At 47.0% G+C, this 23429-nt stretch overlaps 2 protein-coding genes across 16 annotated transcripts in view; both read left to right on the top strand.

The window, feature by feature from the left end:
* Positions 1–878, top strand: part of Ramp1 (receptor activity modifying protein 1) — a 45544-nt gene extending 44666 nt beyond the window's left edge. Inside the window, exon 3 of the mRNA XM_034521078.2 lies at positions 309–878. Coding sequence (XP_034376969.1) covers positions 309–564 — 256 coding nt within the window. The 3' untranslated portion in view covers positions 565–878. The remainder of the gene's footprint in view (positions 1–308) is intronic.
* A 21067-nt stretch (positions 879–21945) lies between these two features.
* Positions 21946–23429, top strand: part of Ube2f (ubiquitin conjugating enzyme E2 F (putative)) — a 34759-nt gene continuing 33275 nt past the window's right edge. For 6 of the 15 annotated variants that reach the window (XM_034521428.2, XM_034521427.2, XM_076914780.1 and 3 more), the window contains exon 1: positions 22101–22495. The gene's annotated coding sequence lies outside the window, so the exon portion shown is untranslated. The other 9 variants (XM_076914781.1, XM_034521425.2, XM_076914775.1 and 6 more) reach the window with 7 other exon arrangements.

Below are 23429 nucleotides of genomic sequence, written 5' to 3'. Positions count from 1 at the left end.
ATTGAGTCCTGTCGTGACCAGCTCAGTGGGGACCATAGATAGGCTGATAACAGGAGCATGAATGACCACATTGTCAGCTTGGTCCCCAGTCTTATGGCCTAAGGCTATAGCAGGCACTGGGCACCTCACCTTCTGATAGCTGGATTTCTGGGACTAGTGTGAGCTATCTAAGGATCCTTCACCTGCCAGAGTCAGAGCTCTGCCTTGAGGCCTGAGCTTCTGGGAGGAGGGAAAGGACTGCTTTGCCTCTGGCTAAACAAGTCTGAGTCCCAGCTGCATCTCCTGACAGCTTCTTTTTGTATCCACAGGAGCTATGGGGAGCTTGCTTACTGCACCAGGCACGTAGCGAACAAGATTGGTTGTTTCTGGCCCAACCCGGAAGTGGACAGATTCTTCATCGCTGTCCACCATCGCTACTTCAGCAAGTGCCCCATCTCTGGCAGGGCCCTGCGAGACCCTCCCAACAGCATTCTGTGCCCTTTCATTGCTCTCCCCATTACGGTCACGCTGCTCATGACTGCACTGGTGGTCTGGAGGAGCAAGCGCACAGAGGGCATCGTGTAGGTATCCCAGGTGATGGGGGATGGGGAACCATGGGCCCGGCCCAGCAGCAGCATCAGGGGCAGGCCCCACATTGCATCCTGCTCTAGCCTAGTTAGCACAGGACTTGAGAGTGGCTCTGCATTAAGCTGAACATGCTCTAGCCAGAGGCTTTTAGCAGGGGAGCAGGGGCCTGCCTCTGTTTACCTCTGAGAGAGTTCTAAGCACCAGGTCTCTGATATACACTTCATCACCACTGTGGGCATTCTGATCTCCGAGGAAGACTGCACAGATGTGTTTGTGGATGCAGAGTTTTTGATTAAAAGAGTATTCTTAAACTTGGGAAGTGTTCTAAATTCTGGGTACAAATAACCTATATAGGGAAGTAAAGGCTGGAAGAAAACAAAGCTACTCCTGGAGATCTGTCTTTTGCTGATTGGAGTTTATCTCAGGGTCTCTAACCAGATGATACCCAGTCAAAGGTCTTCTGTGTTTGTTGAGGGCATCCCAAATGATTCTGGTACCCTTGGCCTCTACTGCATGGCCCCTGCTTTCTCTTTGCCTTTCTTGGGTTTTTTTGAAACAGGGTTTCTTCGTGCAGCTCTGGTTGTCCTGGAACTTGCCCTGTAAACCAAACTGGCCTTGGACTCACAGAGATCCTCCTGCCTCTGTCTCTCAAGTTCTGGGATTAAAGGCATGCACCACCACTGACCAGCACAGCCCCTGCTTTTAGTACTTGGAAATAATCATAAATTATAGACTAGCGAGAATACCTAGTGTGAGGCAGACCGATTGGCTAAGTCGAACGTGGAGAAGGTGCTGTGCTGTCCTTGTGTCCTCTTCCCTAAAGGTCACACTACCTTCCCTGAGAAACCCCAGTACACAGGATAAGTGAAAGTCGAGAGATGCCAGGGATGTGATCTCTTCTACTCAGCACTGTCCCTTTGGTCCCTGGGAAGCCATGGACAGCAGTGACAGTATTAATTTGAAAAATAAGATTGAGCTATGGCAGTGCATGCCTGGAATCAAAACACTTTGGGGTGTTGAGGTAGGAGGATTGCTGTGAGTTTAAGGTCCACCTGGGCTATATAAGGACACACTGGGGTTTTGTTTGTTTGGTTGGTTTGGTTTGGTTTGGTTTTTTGTTTTTAAAAAAGGAGGGGGAAGGGCGGGGAAGAATAAAGAAGAGACAGAGGAAAAACATAAAAGAAAATAAGACTGGGCTCACTTGTGACCTGAACTGGAGACCAGAGGCCAGCCTGCCTTCCTGGGCGTTGACATGGAAATCTAAAGGATGGGAAAACAAGACATTCTTAAGTCACAGAATCTAAAAACTGCAGGAGAACCAGGGAGCTGACTCGGGAAATGGAACTGACCCAGTGTCTCATTTCTGGAACTGCTCATATTAACAGTTCTCAGGGTTTCCAGTAAACCAAGAAGGCTGGAGTTTGAGGTCATCTTCAGAGCATGGCCATCCTGTGCCCAGCTAAGTCGGAAGCAAACAAGGGAACAGGGAGCCCAAGCCCCCTCACACATGATGACCGCTTGTACATCAGCCTTCTAGGGAAGCCTGGTCCACTGGGCGTGATCTCCATCCATTCCTCAAAAATGAACATCAGAGGTATCCTCCTGAAAACAAGTCAGAAGGGTGGACCAGAAGGACTGAGTGTCTGTTTGCAGTCATTTCTCCTCTAGAAACTCATCCCAAGTACATAATTACCATGTGCAGAAGGGCCTGTGGGGACCAGGAGCGGAAGAGAGGAGACACCCTCAATGGACCGACAGAAGTACTACTCCATCAGATTAACTCCAGATGATGGAAGGCAACGGTTTCCTTAATGACATACTTGGGGGGTGTTGGAGAGGGGGTGTTTCACAGTGTGTGCAGTTCATTGAACATGCAGATTTTAAAACAGGAAATCAAGGTGACCTTTATGCTATGTTTGTTTACACACGAAGTTCCTTTCCCCAGGCCACATTACGTTGGGGGAATGTCCTGTAATAGGCCTCTCAGAAGACAGAATAAACAAACACACTCAGGTCTGCATCTGGCTGCTACCATCCCAGCTGCTGGGCGTCACTTCCCGGTGAAGGGTGATGTGGTCAGACCCCGACTGGTTGTTCTAGCTGTGTGTAGTTGAGCAACTAACTCAGCTCTGGTAGCCATGAGGGAGATGACCTGGTGTATGGAAGCCCTCTGCCTTATCCCAAGATGGTGTTTGATCCCCTAAAGGACCAAGTAGCCAGTCAGAGCCTCATCCTTAGGGCCAGGCAGGAAGCATGTTTTTCCCAAGGAAAGACTGGCAGTGAGATCTTCTCCCCTTCCCCACCCCTTCCCAGACCCCCTGCTCAGGACAGGGCTTCTTTGTATAGCTCTGGCTATCTTGGAACTATGAGACACACACACCCCCATTTTTTTTTTTCTCCAGCTAGGGTTTCTTAGTCCTGACTAGAACTAGTTCTGTGGTCCTAGCTCTGTAGACCAGGCTGGCCTTGAACTCACCGAGATCTGCCTGCCTCTGCCTCCTGCATGTGAAACACATTTTTTAAAAAAATTCAGGATGTATGTGTATATGTGTATGAGCATTTAGCCCGCACATATGTATGTGTACCATATGCAGACCTGACGCCATTGGAGGTCAGAAGTAGGTATCAGATTCTCCGGAGATTACAGATGGTTGAAAGCTGCCATGTGGGTGTTGGGAACTGAACCTGGGTTCTCTGCAGGAGCAGTAAGAGTGTTTAACTGAGCCATCTTTCCAGCTCAGAGAAGCTTTTCTTGGTGGTTCACCTGCGTGGTGAGCATGAGAAGACACATTTTTCAAGGCTACTCAGAACAGCAAATTCCTTATGGGACTAAGCCTAGACGGGCTAAGGGGTTGCCGACTTTACTCTGTCTATTCACATATGTTAGAGACAGGAAGTTCCTGAGACAGGCAGCTCGAAACGTGATCACTCTTCTTGAACCCACATCAGCTATACTTCCTGCCTAGCCGCCCACCCTGAAGGACTTTCTCCAACAAGAGACTGGGACAGTTTGTTCTCGGGTCACCTCTGGTGTTAGGGCAGGCGGTGGGCGGGTACTAGAGGTCAAGGGCACGTGCCATCTGCTGCTGTTCATGCTCAGTACAGGCTGTTATGCTAGTGTCTGCACACTATACAAGCCCACCCCATCCAAGGCACAGAGACAGGTGGAGTTCCACATTTAAAAAGGAGGACAGGAGATGGCTCAGTTGGTCAAGTGTCATGCAAGCTTAGGGACTTCAGTTCAAACCCCAGATTCTATAATAAAAACAAAACAAAGAGGCCTGGAGGTGCCCACTGGTAATCCCTGTGTGGGGAAAAAGGAGACACGTGACTCTCTTTCAGGCTCACTGGCCATTGAGCCAACTCAAATCAATGAGACTTTCATGTGCATATCAGTGTGCCCCACCCCAATACCCAAATGCAAAGTTGGCATGTACAAACGATGATAGCAAACTGCCTGGATCAAATCAGATGCCAGCTCACCAGTGGAGAGGGCAAGCCAATCAAATCAGACACCAGTTCCGCCAGTGGCAAAGCAAACCAGGGTCTCCCCACCCCTCGGTTTCCTTCCTACCAAGGGATGACTATGGACTTTATAGTTCAGTATTTGCAAGGAGAGCCCTTAACATGTCCCCAGCACTTCACAAATAGTCTGTTCACTTTGGCCACAAGGACTCACCTTAGTACAGGGACCTGTGAATGGACAACTGCAACTGTCCCCCTGGGTATACCTTTCCACCTCTCAATATGTCCTTTTCTGTCACCCAGAGGCTAAATTAAGTTACCACTTACTGGTGGTAACAAAAGGAACTACCAAGTGGGCATGGTGGAGACCAAGGTCATTCCTCCCTTCTGTATCAGACCAGAAACGCTCCCTGGAGCTGCATCATAGACCTCACAGGCCCCTGCTTGGGAGAAACTTGTTTTCAGTTCCCCAGGCTGGAAGCCTGACATCCAGGTGTCAGCAGGCTTGGCTTCTAGACTCTGGGCTTGCAGATTCCAATCATGGCCTAAGGCTCACTCAATGACGTTGCCTGGCCATAATCACCTCTTTAAAGACCCTCCCTTTAAGTAGGGATCTGAGATCCTGGAACTTAGGACCTTAACATATGAATTTGGGTTGGGGGTAGGGAGATGGACAATTTACCCATGGCAAAACCCTGTCTCCCCTATGGCCAGCTGGCTCACTGCAGCCAGTTGAATCGGTTATGGGCCGATGTTGCAAATCTCCATGAAAACTAAGGGTAAACAACTCTGGCCAGAAGTGCTGCAGAGGCATCATCGCAAGAGGGAACAAAAACCTGCTTCTCATCAAAGCCCATCAACACACATTCTTGTTGGAAAACACCAGGCTCAATTAGGAAGGGGGGTGGTGGGGAGGGTCTCAGGGGAGACTCCTCGGAAAATTCCAGAACTGGTCTTCCTGGCTTTCATTTTGTCTCATTTTCAGAAAAACAGGCAGTGTTCCTCTCCTGCTGCCCCCTGTTCCTGACTAGATAACGTTTCTTGTTCCTGAGCTGATAATGTTTCTTCTCCACTCTCCACATAGACAGACAGAGAGAGAGAGAGAGAGAGAGAGAGAGAGAGAGAGAGAGAGAGAGAGAGTATAAAAGAAAGAAATTTTTTTCTTTACTTAACTGGGCCAGCTGTCAGAAAAGCAGGGGTTGGGGGTGGAGATTGTTCAGAAATGTGGATGGGGTCTGTGGATCCAGAGAGTCTTGGAGGAAGCCTGCAGGTATGCTATTAGTAAGAAAAGCTGTCTGTGGGTCAGCAGTGAAGAAGGCACAGTTCAGAGTCTCCAGGAAGGGCTGTGGCCTCTGTCCCCTCTGCTCTGTTTTCCTCACTCAGAGGTCATGTTAGACTCATGATGGCAAAGCCTGGCTGTGAAGCCTGAGCTTTCCAGCCTGAAGCAGCATTCCTTCATGAACCTGTGCTGTGCCTTCCTATAGGGCTGGGGTGGGGGGGAACCGAGATTGGGTTCAGCAAGGGGTGAAGGTGAGAAGTCTGGCTGCCCCAGCTGGGGTGTCTCTAGGGGACCACAGCTGTTAAGTTTTATAAAGTGTGTGATGCTGCAGACAGGAAGGGGTGCCTTAGTGGGCCCCATGCTGAGGCATTCCCTGCTCCCCTTCCCCTCCAAACGAGGTATCAGATCTAGTATAAAAGGAAGTTTATTTGGGATGTGGGAAGGGGGTCTGGGGAAGGGAGGAGAAGGAGAGAAAGAAAGGGGACAGAGAAGGACAGAAAGAGAGAGGAGAGAAAGAAGGGAAGAGGTCAGTTTGGAACACGTTGGGAAAGAAGATGGAGAGGAAGATGGGAGGGAGAGAGGGGGAAGGGGAAGGAGTGAAAGGGGGAAGGAGAAGAGATGAGAGAGAGGACCAAACAATCCTTTTATTTATGAGCCAGGCTCATACCTAACTGTTGGGCAGAGCCTAGAGGAAATGCTAACAGCTGAGTTCTTTCTTTCTTCCTTCCTTCCTTCCTTCCTTCCTTCCTTCCTTCCTTCCTTCCTTCCTTCCTTGTTTTCTTTTTTCTGACACAGGATTTCTCTGTGCCTTGGAACTCATTCTATAAACCAGGCTGGCCTTAAACTCAGAGATCTGCCTGCCTCTGCCTCCCAAGTGCTGGAATTAAATGTGTGCACCACCACTGCCTGACTGAGTATTTTCAACTCAGGTACCAAAAGCCCAGGTGGGTGTCTCTCTGCAGGGTGATGGTCCTTTCCTGTTCAGGCTTGTCTGTCTAGCTCTCCTGGGCCCACCTCTGCAAACTTGACATGTGTTTGGAAGCCTCACTTACACTTACTTGTGATGCATTCTGCCTCTACTTGCCGGCCCCAGGAAGTGGGGGGCCTTTCCTTGTAGCTTTACAACAAAGGAGCGTTCTAGTGCTTAAGTCCTGGCTGTGCGCAAGTCCAGGAGCGTCTGGGAATGATTTGGGGCCTCAGAGATAGGCTAGTTCTAATGGCTCAGCTGTTTCCCCAGTCTGGAGTGCCTTTTCCATGGTCAGGTGCAGTTGGTGGTTGGTGGGCACCTGGCTGCAGAGCCTGCTCAAGGACCTCAGAGCTCAACCTGGCTGCTGGATGACAGGCACTGGAAGGAAAACTCAAAGCACAGGGAAGCCTGAAATTCTCTGCCTCGGCTGTCCACTAGAGGCCGAGGAGCCCCCAGGACCACTAGGGAGGCGAGCTCAGCCCGGCCAGGCACTGACTCCTCCTTTGCTCAGTCTCCTTTCCTTTACCTCTGTTTTGCTTATTTGTTTAAAATTTCTTGTTCTCTAGTTTTCTAAACTAAAGACATTCACAAGCACAACACAGAACTGTCAAATAATTTCTAAGGCTTAAGACGGTGTTCCACGGTTGCTCAGAAAATGCGCATTTATTTCATTAATGGTAAGTAATATGTCAGCAGCCACCGCTTGGCCATTCATCCCTCCATGGGTAGATATTTGACTAGGATGACACATTATTTCCTGTTGTCAGCCTAAAATCCTACTTAAAAATAAGCTCCTGGGTTGGGACAGTGGTTTGATGGGTGAAGCACTCACTGTGGAAGCTTAGGACATTGTGGTGGTTTGAATAGGTACGGGCCCCCATGTGTTTGAATGCCTGGCCCATAGGGAGTGGCACTGTTAGGAGGTGTGGCCTTGTTGGAGAAAGTGTGTCACTGTGAGGGCAGGCTTTGAGGTCTCCTATGTTCAAGCTGTGCCCAGGGTGGTACACAGTCTCCTGCTGCTGCCTGCAGATCAAGATGTAGAACTTTTGGCTCTTCCAGCACCATGTCTGACTGTGTGCTGCTATGCTTCCTGTCATGATGATAATGGACTAAACCTCTGAAACTGTAAACAGATCCCAAATAAATGTGTTGTTGGTTTTTTTTTTTTTTTAAATAAGAATTCCCCTGGTCATGGTGTCTCTTCAGAGCAATAGAAACCCTAACTAAGACAGTCATGATGCCTCCCAATGCCATGTAAAGCTGGATGCAATGACACCCATCTTTAATTCCAGCAGACACAGGAAGAGGCTGAGTGCCAACCAGATTAGTGTACACAGCATAAAACCCTGCCTCAAACAAGATAGAAGATTGTTCTCTGGTTGTCACATGCAAGCTGTGGGACACACATACACACCACACACTTTTTTTTAAAGCCTTTTTTTGTTTGTTTGCTTGTTTGTTTGTTTTTGGTTTTTCAAGACAGGGTTTCTCTGTGTATCCCTAGCTGCCCTGGAACTCACTCTGTAGACCAGGCTGGCCTCGAACTCAGAAATCTGCCTGCCTCTGCCTCCCAAGTGCTGGGAGTAAAGGCGTGTGCCACCACTGACCAGCAAGCCTGTTTTTACTATGGAAATGTTCTGCAAATTGAGCAAGAGACAGGTAAACAAACAACAAAACAGAATTCCTGGCCTTAATTCCTAGCACTCAGATAACTTTTAGCCTAAACTTTAATAGGTACATAGATAATAGATAGACACTTTTTTAAAATTGGCTCATTCTACCCCGTTAAATAACTTTTCCAATTAAAAAAAAAAGTCTATTATTAGAAAAGATATCAAGATGGGCAGTGGTGGTTCATCCCTTTAACCCCAGCACTCGGGAGACAGAAGGAGGGGGATCTCTGAGTTTGAGGCCAGCCTGGTCTACAGAGTAAGTTCCAGGACAGCCAGGGCTACACAGAGAAATCCTGTCTTGGAAGAAGAAAAAAATATATATATATATATATACATACATAATTTTTTCAAAGGTAATCACAGAGTTTTTAGAAGTCCCAGAGGCAAGGGTTTTATCCTTTTTGTTTATATTATGCTCTGATGAGTATATATCATTTTTTCAAAAGTAAGCACAGAGCTTTTAGAAGCCCCAGAGGAAGGATTTTATCCCGGTTTATATAATGATCTGATGAGTACTTTCTTATTTTTGTCCTTGAAGTAAATGTTTAGAAATAGACTGGTGGGTCAAGGGGATCCTTGCGCTTTGAGTAAACACTGCCAGGTCCCTTAAAAGTGCTTGCATCACCCGCAGTCACCAGTGTCAACTAGAACTCCTACTTAGGCTTTTGCCTAAAAGGGACAATGGTTTCTTTTCTCTAGCAAATGAGAGAATCAGTTGGGTGAGGAAAGACTTTCTCAGCTGCTGTCCTCATGCATCTGACCGTGGACTGGTCAACCTGTCTCCTGTGGCCACTGACCATGGGAAGTCTCAGTGAATTACCACACAGATCCTTACCACAAACAAACCCCTCTTCATGAGAGGGCTCCACTGACAGGCTGACCTGACCGTGTTCACATGTTATACACAAAATTCAGCTTTCTTTAGATTAAAAAAAAAAGATTTATTTATTGTATTATATGTGAGTACACTGTAGCTGTCTTCAGACACCCCAGAAGAGGGCACCAGATCCCATTACAGATGGTTGTGAGCCACCATGTGGTTGCTGGGAATTGAACTCCGGACCTCTGGAAGAGCAGCCTTAATCGCTAAGCCATCTCTCCAGCCCTGGTTGTTCTTTTAAAGAGTTGTGCTTTCCTTGGGATTTCGTGAGCTAAACTTTTTTTATTTTGTGCCCTAAATGGTTTATGGAACCTGAGAAACCCAGGGAAGGACTGAGAGAATCGACGAGATGTCTCAGGTCTCGGTTGTCAGTAGTGCACAAAGACAAATGCTCAAGAGGATGAACTGGGGGGGTGGGGGTGGGGGTGGGGGTGGCCAGGGTGGCTAGCCTAGGCTACACATGATGCTAGGCGTGATGGTATGCACCTATGATCCCAGCACTTGGGAAGTGGAGGCAGGAGATTATAGAATTCAAGGTCATCCTCAGGTGCTTATCAAGGGCAAGTCCAACTTCCTCTACAAGAGATCCTATTTTGAAAACAAACATCAGCAACAAAACTAAGATGTCCCACTAGGTGATCAGGATGTCCCACTAGGTGATCAGGATGTCCCACTAGGTGATCATGAGATTTCAAATTAAAGAATGGAATGCCATTTTGTGTATGCCATGTTCCCCACTCTGCCTCCTTTTATAAAATTCCTTTCTCCCTTTAAAAAAAAAAAAAAAGATTTAGTAATTCATCTGTCGGAGTGTTTTCTTACTGCATGTATATCTGTGTATTATGTGTGCTTGGTGTCCATGGAGATCAGAGGAGGTCACTGGATCCCCTGGAACTGCAGTTATGGTGACTATGAGTCCTCGGCAAGAACAAGTGCTCTGAACTGCTGAGACATTTCTCCAGCCCCTATTTTTTTCCCCCTAACTGTTGTTTTTTAACAAAATCTCAGATGTTCAGTTTTGCCAATAAAGACTCGGGAGCCAGATGCTGGGTGAAAACCTGCTAGATTCAAGAGGCAGAGAAGCATGCAGCTGAACTTCCTCCAACTGATGAGCCAAAGGAAAAGAAAGTTCTTCTCCACTCTGGTCTCAAAACCTCTCCAGCTAAATGTCCCTCCCTTCTACTTCCTGCGGTCTCCTACTGTCCTCCTACTCTATTTTTTTCCCTATGTTCTCCCTGTCACCTAGTTGCTTGCCCTGCCTCTGACCTATGGTTGACTTTATTTATCCCTGTTTACAACAGACAGGAAGCTCTTGAATTAAAGGTGTATGCTAGGACTGAGCCACACCACAACTAGAAACATTTTTTTTTCCCGGTACATAACACAATCTTGGATTTCACAGAGTGCTCAGATGCCCTGTAACACCCTCCCCCCTTTGTTTAAATAAAAAGGAAAGATCTTAACTCTTAACACAGTAGAACTATTTGCAATAATGAAGCTATTCCTGTCAAATTTTCCACAATGTCCATCTTTGGCAACGTTAGCATTGAGTATTTTTGAGTTCAAAGTTCTACAAAACGTTTGTGTCAGGTCTCCTTCCTATCTGAACTCAATAACTTGAATGTCCTGAGCAGTTTGTAGTCTAAAGCTGAACACTGGGTTGTGTTTGTCATCTTAGCGGCACTCCTGGCTAGGTACATCACAGCAGAGATGTCCACTATTTTCACAGAACATGGTGGCAGAAGGGGAGTAGGGCAGTTTTTGCCAGTGGTTAGCGCTACGCAACCCAGATGGATGTGTTGTTGCAGGGCTCCATCATCTTCTTGGAGATGGTTATTCAAAGGTTACTGTTAAGAATGGTAGACAACTTAAACATTTTAAATTCAGCAGATCCAGAAAGGTTTAAGGACCAGAGTCTGTTAAGTACATCTCAGGCACACAGACTTTGTTCCTAGATGCCTGCTTCAGACTCAAACCTGAAAATGTGTACAAGAAGCTAGACAAAGCTTATTTCCAGGATGAGTAAGTACTCTGTATGACTTCTGTATGACTACTGTCTATTACGATACCACTACTGTAGCACAACAGAAAACTTGTATATACATAATAATATTATACATTTTGAGATAATATTTATACCTTAAGAAAAGTTTTAAAGAGTCAAATGAAAACCAGAAGATTATGAGATTAGTGGCAATAGAACAGTAATAGTCTCTTATTTTTTGTGTTCCTCTGTTCCAGACTGGGTGGCTCTTCTGATAGGAGAAAGAGGTTTTGAGTTTCCTTTAACAGCATGTGTGGATTTAGAGGAGAGAGCCAGGCTCTAACCTCAAAGCCAGCTTTAATTTTTAATTAAATTAAATTTATTTAATTAAATAAAGACCATTTGCCACTCTGTAGGGGGCAGCAGAGACAAGCTGGAGGTGGGCGGTACCATTGGGCCCATTTACTCTTTATTTGGGGACATTTTCTCTTGATGATCTGTTCTTTTTCTTCAGGCGTTTCACTTGTCCACTAGTCTCCAGATTCCATTGTTGGATGTTTTTATTCTTTTGGAAAGATAAAAACAAAACCCTGTCCCAACCCTAACTCTGGGGGGTTCCTTTTTTTTGGTAGGTTATATCTTTCCTGGGGCAAAATGTTTTTTGACAAGAGAAAAAAATATTATCTTTCAATTAAAAATTTAAAAAATTCTTTTGAAATTTGGAAACTAAATATACCTTAGAATGTGTGATAAATATACCTATATTCTCTTTTCTCTTTATATATAAATTCAAGGTTTAAGTGTATTTTTAGACCACAAAGGAGATTCATTTTGAATTTCAACCTGGTTTTTTGTGAACAGCTTTTAAATTTAAATCACTGTAATTCCTGTGTGCCTGCCCTGCCTTCCAAGTGCTGGGATCAAAGGTATGAACCACTGCCTGCCTCTGGATTCCTTTCAATTTAAGTTATTCTCATAGGTTCTTCCTGGTTTAATTTGTTTTTCCATCTTCCCTTATTTTTTAGTGTTGGGGTAAACATTCAAGTTATTTGAATGTGTGATCTATCATTCTTGTTGATTTATTCTGAATTTATTCCCTGACAAATTTTAATATTCATCATGTCTTAATTAAACATGATGTCAATTTGTCCACTATTTCATTATTTTCAGACATTTTATCTGTCTTGCCTGTACGAGCTACATTAAAATTGATGACCTTGCTAAGTTTTGCTAGGTTTGACCATTTCCAATCACACCTCCCCTGACCAGATATCTTTTCGGGGGGTGGGGGGAGTTGTTTGGTTGGTTGTTTTTGGTTTTTGGTTTTTGGTTTTTCGAGACAGGGTTTCTCTGTGTAGTCCTGGCTGTCCTGGAACTCACTTTGTAGACCAGGCTGGCCTCGAACCTAGAAATCCACCTGCTTCTGCCTCCCAAGTGCTGGGATTAAAGGCGTGCACCACCACTGCCTGGCACTGACCAGATATCTTTACCATTTATCTGCCAGTTTTGAGGTTTTCCATTTTGATGACCTATACCATTGCACAGGTATTGTGCATCGTGAAGACAAACATTTTCCGCTTGCTCTCCTAGTTGTTTGTCTTATAGCCCGTAGTGCTGCCCTGGTTTTGTGGCTCCTCCCTCAGTATTGGCCGGTCCATCCCCAGTCTACAGGCGGCTGCTTTCCATTAGTTTTGGTTCCACCAGTAGTTGACCAATGGAGAGGCTTCCGATCAATTCTAAGCCGATTTTATGTGGGGAGAGGAAAAAAAATTGCTCTTGAGCTTTCTGCACTAATTAAAGAAAAATGTAAACTACCTGAAAAAGTCAGCTTAGTTCAAAAGGAGTATGAAGGCTTACAGTTATCTTTAAAGGAGGCCAGCTTTGAGGAGGAGTCAACAGAAGCACAAAGTTTGGAGGCAACCTATGGAAACATCCAAATCTAAACTTGAAGATGAAATACTACTCCTAGAGAAAGATCTAGAAGAAGAGAGAGCTAAATATTCTGAGCAAGATGAGTTGATGGCCAATATTTCAAAAAGGAGACAGTCCCTAGAAGATGAATCAAAATCTCGCAAATCACAAGTAGCTGAAGTTGTGGCAGCATTGCCTGAAGATATGAGAGCAAACTTTAACCCCAGTGGTTTTTCACTGGAACTGGCAGTTTGTGTGCTTACCATTGGACTGCTTGCCACTGTCTTGTTTCTGTGGAGAGGCTACGGAGCAGCCGGAGGTGGAAGGACAACAGAGGAGGAGAAGAACGTGGCCTGGAAAAATCGCAAGTTGTAAGGGATCTCATAGCTGGGGAATAGAGTAGTGCAATGGTAAATCTGCCCAATCTAGGCCTCCAGTTTATATCCATAAATATTGAGTTGTGTTTTTCTTGAGCGGACTTATTTGGGTCAGAGATTTACCACAACATCAGTAGTTGACGAATCATCGTTAAACCATGCATTAGCCAAATGTCGTGGCCCCACAACTTTGGTCTCCACAGTTCAATAAGTGACTTTATTTAATCCTGTTTACAATAAACAAAGAACTCCTGGATTAAAGGCGTGTGTTAGGGCTGAGCCACATCTCAAGCAGAAACAGGTTTTTCCTGCAAACGGCATGATCTCAGGGTTCACAGTGTGATCGAATATCCTGTAACACCTAACTGTGTCATTTAGTCAAAAGAAGTTTCCTTCCTTCTTTCCTTCTTTCCTTCCCTCCCTCTCTTCCTCCTTCCTTCCTTCCTTCCTTCCTTCCTTCCTTCCTTCCTTCCTTCCTTCCTTCCTTCCTTCCTTCCTGTCTGTCTGTTTTTGTTTTTGTTTGAAACAATATCTCAGTATCTCAGCCTGACCTTGAAGGGACTCTACCCAGGTCGAGCATGGCAATCATGGGTCTGGCAGGCCTTGTCCTTCTCTACCATTTCTTCTGCCTTGCAAAAAAAAAAAAAGAAAAAAGAAAAAAAGAAAAAGAAAAAGAAAAAAGGAAAAAGAAAAAAAGGTTGGGTTACACTCCTAAAGCTAGCCACCAATGTCTATTCCCTTATTTGGCCACTTCCTCTTCCTGAGGCTGACTGCCAAAGTCAAGCTATCAAAGTATTAAAGTGAAGCAATCAAAAGCCTCCTTCAGCTCATCTAATTAACATGTTCAATTAAAAACCTTGTCCTAACACAGGGTTTTCCCTTTTACCTTTATAAACCGCCATTTTCCTATATGCCACATCTGTCTCCCCTCTCCCCTTGTTACCTTTACCTCTTCCTTGTCTGCTACCTTCTGTCTTTGTCTCTTATCCCCTGCCCTCTATCCATTAGGGGCAAATACATCTTCCTTGTGCTGAGAACTTGGCCGTGGGAGTCCTGAGCCGATACTGGTTCTATCAGCCCTCAACCTCAAACTTCTGATCATCCTGTCTCCCAAAAGCCCGGATTATAGGTCTGTTCAATCCCTGCATCACAATTACTAGGGATTAAGCCCAGGATGATAGGTAAGTACTCTACCAACTAAGCCACATCCCTAGCTCTGGAAGGGAACTTTTAAGTTCAGTGTTCACTGTGTCCTTGTACTGTGTGTGAGTGTGTGTGTAGGAATCTTTGTCTTCCTCATGACAGCATTCTTCTAGTGAATTCTCCAGGAGCTGGAACGCTTGCTGTTTTAGCTTTTGTGCTTAGATCTGCATTCCACTTGGAAACTAAAGCCCTTCATAATTTCTCCCTTGAAATGGTGAGCAGAGGGGCCCTGAGGCTTGAGACTCAGACCAAAAGGGCTCCATAGGCAAGTGTAACTTCTCCACAAGTAAGTTATTGCTGGGCTTTGCTTGGTCCACATCCTTGGGATGCCCCCTGGAGGCTGGAGCTGTGCTATGTCCAGGTCCTTCAACAGTGCGGCTTGGGTCACAGTCCTCCTCAGACACTGCAGGTTTCAAGAGCTCAAGTTCAGCAGTCCCTACAGGACATGGGGACCAAAAGGACTTAGAGAACTCACCCTCTGCACCATCTTAAAAGGAGCACAGTCCCCTCACTCACTTGTTTCATCCTGAATCCTGGGTGAGGCCACCAATGGTCACCATCCAGAGCAGTGGTTCTCAACCTTCCTTATTCGGCAATTCTTTACTACATACACAGTTCCTCATGTTGTGGTGAGCCTCAAGCATGTATGTATGTATATATATATATATATATATATATATATATATATATATATATGTGTGTGTGTGTGTGTGTGTGTGTGTGTGTGTGTGTGTGTGTGTGTATGTGTGTATGTATACATATGTGTATGTATATATGTATATATGCATAATTGTATGTATATTTTTAAACTTTTTATTGATTCTTTGTGAATTTCACATTATGCACCCTAATCCTGTTCATCTCCCTGTCCCTTCATAACTGCCCTCCGCCCTTGCAACCTAACCCCCAAGAGGGGAAAAAAAAATCTCATTGTGGAAACTGTACTGTGTCTCATACTATACATTTTAGTCTACACATCTTGCAAATGTTCATTGCAGTGAGTCACTGGTCTGGTTTGAGGCCTCTGGCTTCCGCTACACTGTCAATAGCAGATTCTCACTGGGACTCCTCTGGGCTATCCTATGGTAGCCCTGTGTTGTGGAGATCCTGTGGCTTTAGATTAGATCTCCAGCACTGCTGGGACTAGCTCATCTAATGCCCCAGCCAGCAAGGGGCAGGGCCAGTTTTCCTGATCTCGTGCCCTTGGGGACCTCTGCTCACTCACCTGCCATAGGTGGTGAGGAGTGGAGGGGATGGGTATAAAATTATTTTTGTTGCTATAATGTAACTGTAACTTTGCTAATGTCACGAATCATAAGATAAATATCTGACATAGAGGATATTTAATATGTGACCCCTATGGAAGAGTCGTTCAACCCCCCTCTGAGGGGGGTTGAACGACCCACAGATTGAGAACTGCTGATCCAGAGGGAGGCAGAGGAAAGTTGCCTCAAGCGTCAGGCATGTAGCAATGCCCTGCTTCAATCCAGTAGCCCCACCCTTGTCCAGACCCTGCCAAGTGTGACTCATTTGGTAACCTTGCTGGGGCAGCCATGACCTGTGTATACCAGGTGGTCCCTAGTAATAGTGGGGCTTGGCAGGGGCAGAAGTAACCTAGCTTGTTCAACCATGACCCCGGTCCCACAGCCCTAACATTGTCTGCCTTTTGCCATTATGCTGTATCCTAGGGAAGGACAGTCCACAGCATGGACTCTGGAACCTTGGGAGAGCACAACACAGAGCAAGGAGTTCATAGGGGCTCCAAAACAGCAGGACCACCATGCCTAAGACTGAGATGGATAGGAAGGAGTCAGAAGGGATGGCCATTTCTCACAGTTCAGGGCCTTATGATACAGAGATCTGCAATCACCAATGCACCTGTGACCCCTGGGGGCTTCCGTGATGAAGTCTCCTCTCCTCCTGGCCCTGGACAGCAGGTATCTCATTGTGACCTAGCAAGGGTAGGGAGTGCCTATGTCCAGTTGGAGCTAGGTGTGATGCCTTCTCCATACAAAGGGTAGCTGGAGCTAGGTTCGAAACGTGTCTACACAGAGGCAGCAACAATCACACCCTGCAGTGAATGGACTTGGAAGGGCTAATCCGGCATGCCTCCATCCTCGTGGTCCCCACTAAGGCCTCAGAAAGTGAACAGCTGCAAACGTGCATGGGAGAAGGCTAAGGGGTGCCTACCCTAGATACCTAGATTTGGTATCCCAGATCTCTCTAGAGGTTTCTGTGAGATACCCACATAGGTCCTCATGCCTTCTACATATGTATGTAAGCCCAGAGGAAGCACTGGGTTTCATCATTCCTCAGAACTGTCTTTCTTTTTCCCGGCTCTTCAATGGCTAAGCTGGCTGCCAGTAAGCCTTAAAGGAGCCACCATCTGCCTCCCCAGAGATAGGATTATAAGAGGGTGTTAACATGTATGGTGCTTTTCTCTCTCTCTCTCTCTCTTTCTCTCTCTCTCTCTCTCTTTCTCTCTCTCTCTCTCTCTCTCTCTAATGGATTCTGGAATATTTGTTCTCATGCTGGCAAGACAAACACTTCACCAACTAAACTATCTCTTAGGTCTTCTTTCTTTTAAGGAAACAAGGTCTCACTATATATAGCCTGGGCTAACCTTAAACAAACAGCAATCCTCCTGCTTCAGCCTTCCAAGTAAAGGCACATGTCACACACTGAAAGACTACTCTTTTGAAATGAGAACTGTGTTCCAGATTAAAGATTGATCTTTCATGTTTTGTTTTGAACCCAATGCCTCTCCCAAGCCAGGCAAAATGCCCCTCCCCCAAGCTATGCCCTTAACCCAGTCATGTTTTATTTATTGTTTATTTGCTTGTTTATTATTTTGTTAGGTCATGCTGATCTTGAACTCACAGAGATCCACCTGCCTCTGCCTCTACCTCTTGAATGCTAGAATTAAAGGTGTGTCCTGTTACAACCAGCTTCTAGTTCTGTTTTAAAAGAAACCCAATTGTCATTATGAAGACAATATATAAGAAAAACAACTTAAAAGAGAGAGAGAGAGAGAGAGAGAGCCAGGTCTGGTGGATGCCTTTAATCCTACCAATCCAGAAGCAAAGACAGGCAGATTTATGAGTTTCAGGCCAGCCTAGTATTACAGAGCTTCTGGGATAGCCAGGAGAAACACTGTCAAGAAAGAAGAAGAAGAAGAAGAAGAAGAAGAAGAAGAAGAAGAAGAAGAGGAGGAGGAGGAGGAGGAGGAGGAGGAGGAGGAGGAAGAGGAGGAAGAGGAGGAAGAGGAGGAAGAGGAGGAAGAGGAGGAAGAGGAGGAAGAGGAGGAAGAGGAGGAAGAGGAGGAAGAGGAGGAAGAGGAGGAAGAGGAGGAAGAGGAGGAAGAGGAAGAGAAGGAGGTTAAGAGCACTTGCTGCTTTTTCAGAGAACCCAGCTTTAGTTCCTGGTACCCATGTCAGGCAGCACACAACTGTTTGTAACTCCAGTTCCAGGAAATTGGAGACCAAATGCCTCTGGCCTCCGTGGGCTCCTGAACTCATGTGAACATACCCACATGAGACACACACCTACACATAATTAAAAATAAAAATAATGTTTTTAAATAAAAGAAAATTCACCCCAGATGCTCCTGCCCTGCACAAAAACTACATTCACTCTTGTTAGTTTTTTTTCTCTAGTCTCAGATTCGTATTTGTCTTTTTTAGGTTGCAGTCATTGACTGTATGCAATTTGAATGGCGCTCTTTACTTTAATAAGCAATTCTGTGGCTCCACACAGTCTGCAATGCGATCGAGGCACATGCCTCTGCAGTGAGCATTCCCACAGGCAAACTCACGGTAGCTTAGTGAACCATGCCCAGTGCTCCTCGAGGGAGGACCTTCCAAGTCCCCATGTTACTACACAGTTCATACCTTCCTGCTGTGGTTTCCCTGCCTAGGACAAAGTTTCAAAGGGGGTCTGTCTGTCTGTTTGTCCACCCCCCCCCCATGGTTATACAAGGTGAGTATATGGAGGTCAGCAGACAGCTTGTAGGAGTCAGTCCTCTCCTTCTACCACATGGGGCCTGGGAATCAAACTCAGGTCATCATGCTTGTGCCTTTAGCTGTAAAACCATCTCACCCTCCCCTTTTAATTAATTAATAAGTTAGTTAGTTAGCTAGGGTTTTTCAAGACAGGGTTTCACCGTGTACCCCTGGCTATCCTAAAACTTGCTCTGTAAACCAGGCTGGCCTTGTAACTCAGAGAGATCCAGCTGCCTCTCCTTCAGCAGGGCTGGCACTAAAGGCATGCGTCACCACTGCCACCACCAGCTAGCCGTTTATTTATTGTTTATGTGTGTGCGTGTGGGTACATGCACATGCCACGGTTTGAGTGTAGAGGTGAAAAGACAATTTGTGGTGGTCAGTTCTTTCTATCATTTGGGCTCTGGGTATTGACCTGGGTCGCTGGGCTCGGTGGCAAGCACTCATTCCTGCTGAGCCACCTAGGCAGCCCCACCCTCTCTTTGTCTCAGGTTTTTGTCACAGCATCAGGAAGCTGAATAGCAACTTCCTAAGAGGTTGCGCTGAGTCTCCTGATGCCAACACATCGGTCTAAGTGGTGGCTCCTTCTCCTCATGGATGCCACCTGAGCTGCACCCTAATGTCAGTCCTGCTTGTGTGGCTTTGGTTAGGGAGGGATCGCTGCACCGGAGTTGCCCCTTCTTCCCAGTGCCTTCATCTCCAGTGACAGTGGAAGGCCCCTGGAGGTTACATAGAGATGTAGACTGTGTGGACACATCCAGGAGAGTTTCAAATACTCAGGGCCAGGGATGAGCATTCGTGTGTTCACAGAAGTTTTACCTCCCATCTCAACCCCAAAGACTCTGTCTCCGAAGGAAATCTCAGGCAAAGTCCCATTCTAGGCAGTGGAGTTAGATCTTCAATGTGTTTGGAGAACACACAATTTAGGTCACAGCATCTGACGGTCAAGTTCCTTCTGAGACTCTAGACATTCTAATACAGTGTCTGGAAGCTTCCTGAACCCCACGCCCCTTAAATTGCTCAACTATGCTTACATCTTCACATGCCCCACCCTGCTGTCCTGATTGACAGCCTGCCTCCCTCACACGAGAACCCTTGAGGTTACGCTAGACCCACTTGAAAAATTCAAGACAAACCCAACTCAGGGACATTGATTTATTCGAATTTGCAAAGCCCAGTTCCCAAGTAAATCAGCATACCCCTAGGATCCAGAGTATAAGACAAGTATGCTTTTAAACAACGGTAGTGTGGCCTGCCAATCACTCCCTTCCTCCCCGCCCCTAAGGAACCGAGGTCCTCTACCAGAACTAAACTGTAAAAGATGCTATGGTTGTTGTTGTTGTAATGATGCTGCTAGGTTTGTTGACGTTGTTTTGGGATTTGTTTGTTTTGTTTTGAGACAGGGTTTCTCTGTGTACCTCCCTCGATGTCCTGGAGCTCACTCTGTAGACCAGGCTGCCCTCGGAGATCCATTCAGTTTGTCTCTAAGAGTCTTTTGTCTCTTTCCTTGCTGTTGGCGTTAGTAGCCTGTCTCTGGAATTGAATGCCAGAGACAGATGGACTGCATTCACATTCAAGTTTAGCCATGCTGGGCAAAACACTCAACTTCTGTGGTTCAGGTCCCTCACCTGAAGCTGGAGCTAATAGAAAACAGTTCCCTCAGGTTGCTGTGAGGACTATATAAGCTAACAATGCAGTAGGCTCTTGCTAAGTCTTAGGTGAGCACATGACGCTCCCTCATGAAGTGAACCTAGAAGTGACTCACCTCTTTGCAATGTTGAGACTGGTATTGGTACTGGTGAGACACCGGTTCACACTGATCCAGCTGTGTCTGCCTCTGTAGCCTGGCTTCAAAGCCCTTATCTTTTCTCACCAGGACTTTGCGCAAACTCATGCAGTGCTTGCTCAACAAAATGGGTTCTGAACACTTGGCAGGGGTCCAAAGAAGAGCGGGGCGAGCTAGCAGGGGGAGGAGCTGTACAGAAGTACTGTTTATGCTCAGGAAACTGAGACGAGAGTTAGCTGAGCAAAGAACAGGTGTTTTCCCAAGAAAATGAGGTGGCTTGTCATAAAGAGTTCACAGAGTGGTGACATGGTCTCACTATGTAGCTCTGGGTGTCCTGGAATTCACTATGTAGAGACCCCTCCTTTAGATCAAAAGGTTTGTTTGTTTGTTTGTTTGTTTATTAAGAGAGGGTTTCACAGCCGGGTAGTGGTAGCACACACGTCTTTAATCCCAGCACTTGGGAGGCAGAGGCAGGCGGATTTCTGAGTTCAAGGCCAGAGCTCCAGGACAGCCAGGGCAACACAGAGAAATCCTGTCTCGAAAAACCAAAACAACAATAACAAACAGAGGGTTTCACTATGTAGCTCAGATTGTTCTGAAATTCACTATGTAGACCAGGCTGGCAGGTCTGCCTATGCCTCCCCTAGTGATAGGATTAAAGACATGTGCCACTATGCCTGGCTGCCTTTAATCTTTAGATCTGTGCATGCATCTGTATCTGATGTATGCACAGGCAAGCCTGGGTGAATGTGTGTAGCCATGTGCCATATGGGCTGGTCTAAGAATAACTTTCTTTCACTGTTTTGTTTGTCTGTGTTTATTAAGACAGGGTCTCATTAAGTAACCTTGGCTGGTTTGGAACTCTGGTCCTAATCTTCTGAGGATTCCTCTGCCTAGGCCTCACATCTCCCCACCTGCTTGGAAACAGGTCCTTTTGCTGACAAATGCTTTTCTCACTGAGCCCAAAGGAATTTTAGGGGGGGGGGGGGGGAGCTGTAGCACAAAGGTAGTGTTTTGCATGTGAGACTTCCTGAGGTTCATTCCCCAGAACCGCCAAGAAAATAAATGAAAATCTGGACACTCTTTGGTCTTTTCCACAGCAAATATCAAGTCCCTACCTCTCTAGGAGTCTCGCCTAAGTCTCTCCCAAAGTAGGCTGTCTCCAGTCCCAAAGAGACAGAGAATTCATACCCCGTGAGCTGCAAGTAGGACGCTGCACATGAAACTCAAGAGCTTCACATATGCCAAGGAATTCCCCACCGTTGCTGTATATCAAGGGGCCTGTCTCTCTACATATCTCTGGCTGTCCTGGAATTCACTATGTAGACCAGGCCTTCCTCTGTCTCTCGAGCGCTGGGATCGAAGCGCCGGAACTCGCGTCCTAAAGCAGATTTTTAAAGTGCACATAGGAATACGAGAAATTAAAAAAATAAGGAGCAGGAAGAGTGCCCTCACACCCAGCAGCCACCTGGCGCAATCTGCACCTCTAACTATTTCATGGCCCTAATGCATCTGCAGACAGGTCGGATCCTCTGCATTCTGGAATGGTGCGGGGTACAGACACATAGCTCCACCAGCAGGCACTGCACTAGAACGGTACTCCGAGGGAAATCAGGCCGCTAAATGAATGGAAACAAGCCTGAAAGCCGCGCGCCGGATCCTGGACGCAGGCGCCTCCCTGACCAATCAGCAAAGGTCTTGCCACATGGCCCACCCTCAGGTCGTGCTCTTCACCAATGAACGACGGCCGCCTAGTGGGCCTGTGTACGCGACTGTCTGCGCGTGGAACTGCCAATAAAGTTCTTTATAGCTTTGAAAAAAAAATTTTTTTTTTTAAAGTGCCCGCTGCGGTCACGGCGCAGTCCCCGCCCCGCCACTTCCGGTCCCGCTGCCGGGAGCCGGTGCGGCTGTGAAGGCCAGCGCGACTCGGTGCCGCTGCTGGCCGGGCATGGTTTTGGGTGCCGCCTCACCTCGCCTGACTCGTGGTGCTCAGGTGAGCTGGTCACGCGGGCTGGCCTGAGACCCAGTCTCCTCTCGCCGGGCGCCAGGCGGGACCGCGAGGTCTGCGGCTGACGGGAAGTGCTGAGCGGGCAGCGAGCCCCCGCGGCTCTGAGGGCCGGGCCGAGGTGGACCCCGTGCCGCCGCCCGCAAGGTCACGGTGCGGAGCTCGGGCCGTCCGGGAGGCCGAGGCCGCGGCGGGGAGGCCGCTGCCCCTGAAGGGAGGCAGGAGGTGGACGCGGCCCGCCACGGCGACGGCGGGGAGGAGGGGCGGCCGGCCCGCCTGGCCCGGTTCGGTCCCTGACCCGGTTCCGCGGCGTGTCACCTGGGGTGTGGCCTTCTCCACGGCGGGCTCCGTTTCCTCTGTCTCCGGTGGGCATTGGACCCACTCCTCGGCCCTGCCGGTGGGTTGGAGTTGCTGGAGAAGGCTTCCTGGAGGGGACCTTGGCCTTTGGGTAGAAATCTGCTCTCCTTAAGAACCTGGTAGGGCTTGGGCGGTGAAGGGAAAGAGGGCATCCCAAGACCTGGTTATCAGTTTGAACAGAAGGTTCCAGAAATGAGCAGGGTGGTGTTGAAAAACAGTGGGGTGACTGGTGGGCCTGGTGCCGAGGCCTCCTAGCTGTTTGGACCGAATGTGGGGAGCTCGGCAGTACGAGAGAGATTCATAGGTGGAAATTAGGAGGGTTAGTGATGGGGGGAGCTTCAGGAACAGAATTAACTTGGCATTCACTACCCAAAATCAAAAATGAGCCCCGGAGGTGGTTAGTCAACAAGCCTGGTGGGTTAGAGACCTTTGGGCACTCATGCTGTTCGGTACTGGGGTCGGACGTCTTTAAGTTCTGATCTGTTTCTTTAGGCTTGGGACGTTCAGGTCCCTAGTGGCCCGTGGTTCTCATAAATGGTTTAGACTGGAACTGTCAGTGAGGAGTTAGCCTCACTTTGAGCTGAGTGGCCCTGCACAGGTGACACCGGCCTGATTTCAGCACAGCACGTAGGAATGCTGAATAAACATGACTAGATGAGACTGGTAAATAACAAAAGCTGGTCCCACCCAGAGGAGGACCTAACTAGGCCAATTACAACTTGTGGAATTTGAAACTGAGCATGCTGTTCCGGATAGCTGATCTGTTCCCAAAATACTGCCTTAGTCACAGTGTGATTTTCGAGAAAAGGGAAGTTTTGGTCAAAATGGGGTTTTCCAGAGGTGGGACCTGTTGAGGAGGGAAGGAGAATTCTGAGGCAACTGCTACCCTTTTGATAGTTTGAGCAATTATTTTTGTTTGATCCCTTTGTGTAGATTTACATTTCTGATTGTGGGGACATTTTCAAATTGAGACT

The sequence above is a fragment of the Arvicanthis niloticus genome, chromosome 17 (genome assembly GCF_011762505.2).
Source record: "Arvicanthis niloticus isolate mArvNil1 chromosome 17, mArvNil1.pat.X, whole genome shotgun sequence".
NCBI lineage: Eukaryota > Metazoa > Chordata > Mammalia > Rodentia > Muridae > Arvicanthis > Arvicanthis niloticus.
The sequence above is the reverse complement of the archived record's forward strand: the minus strand, read 5'-3'. Positions and strand labels throughout refer to the sequence as shown.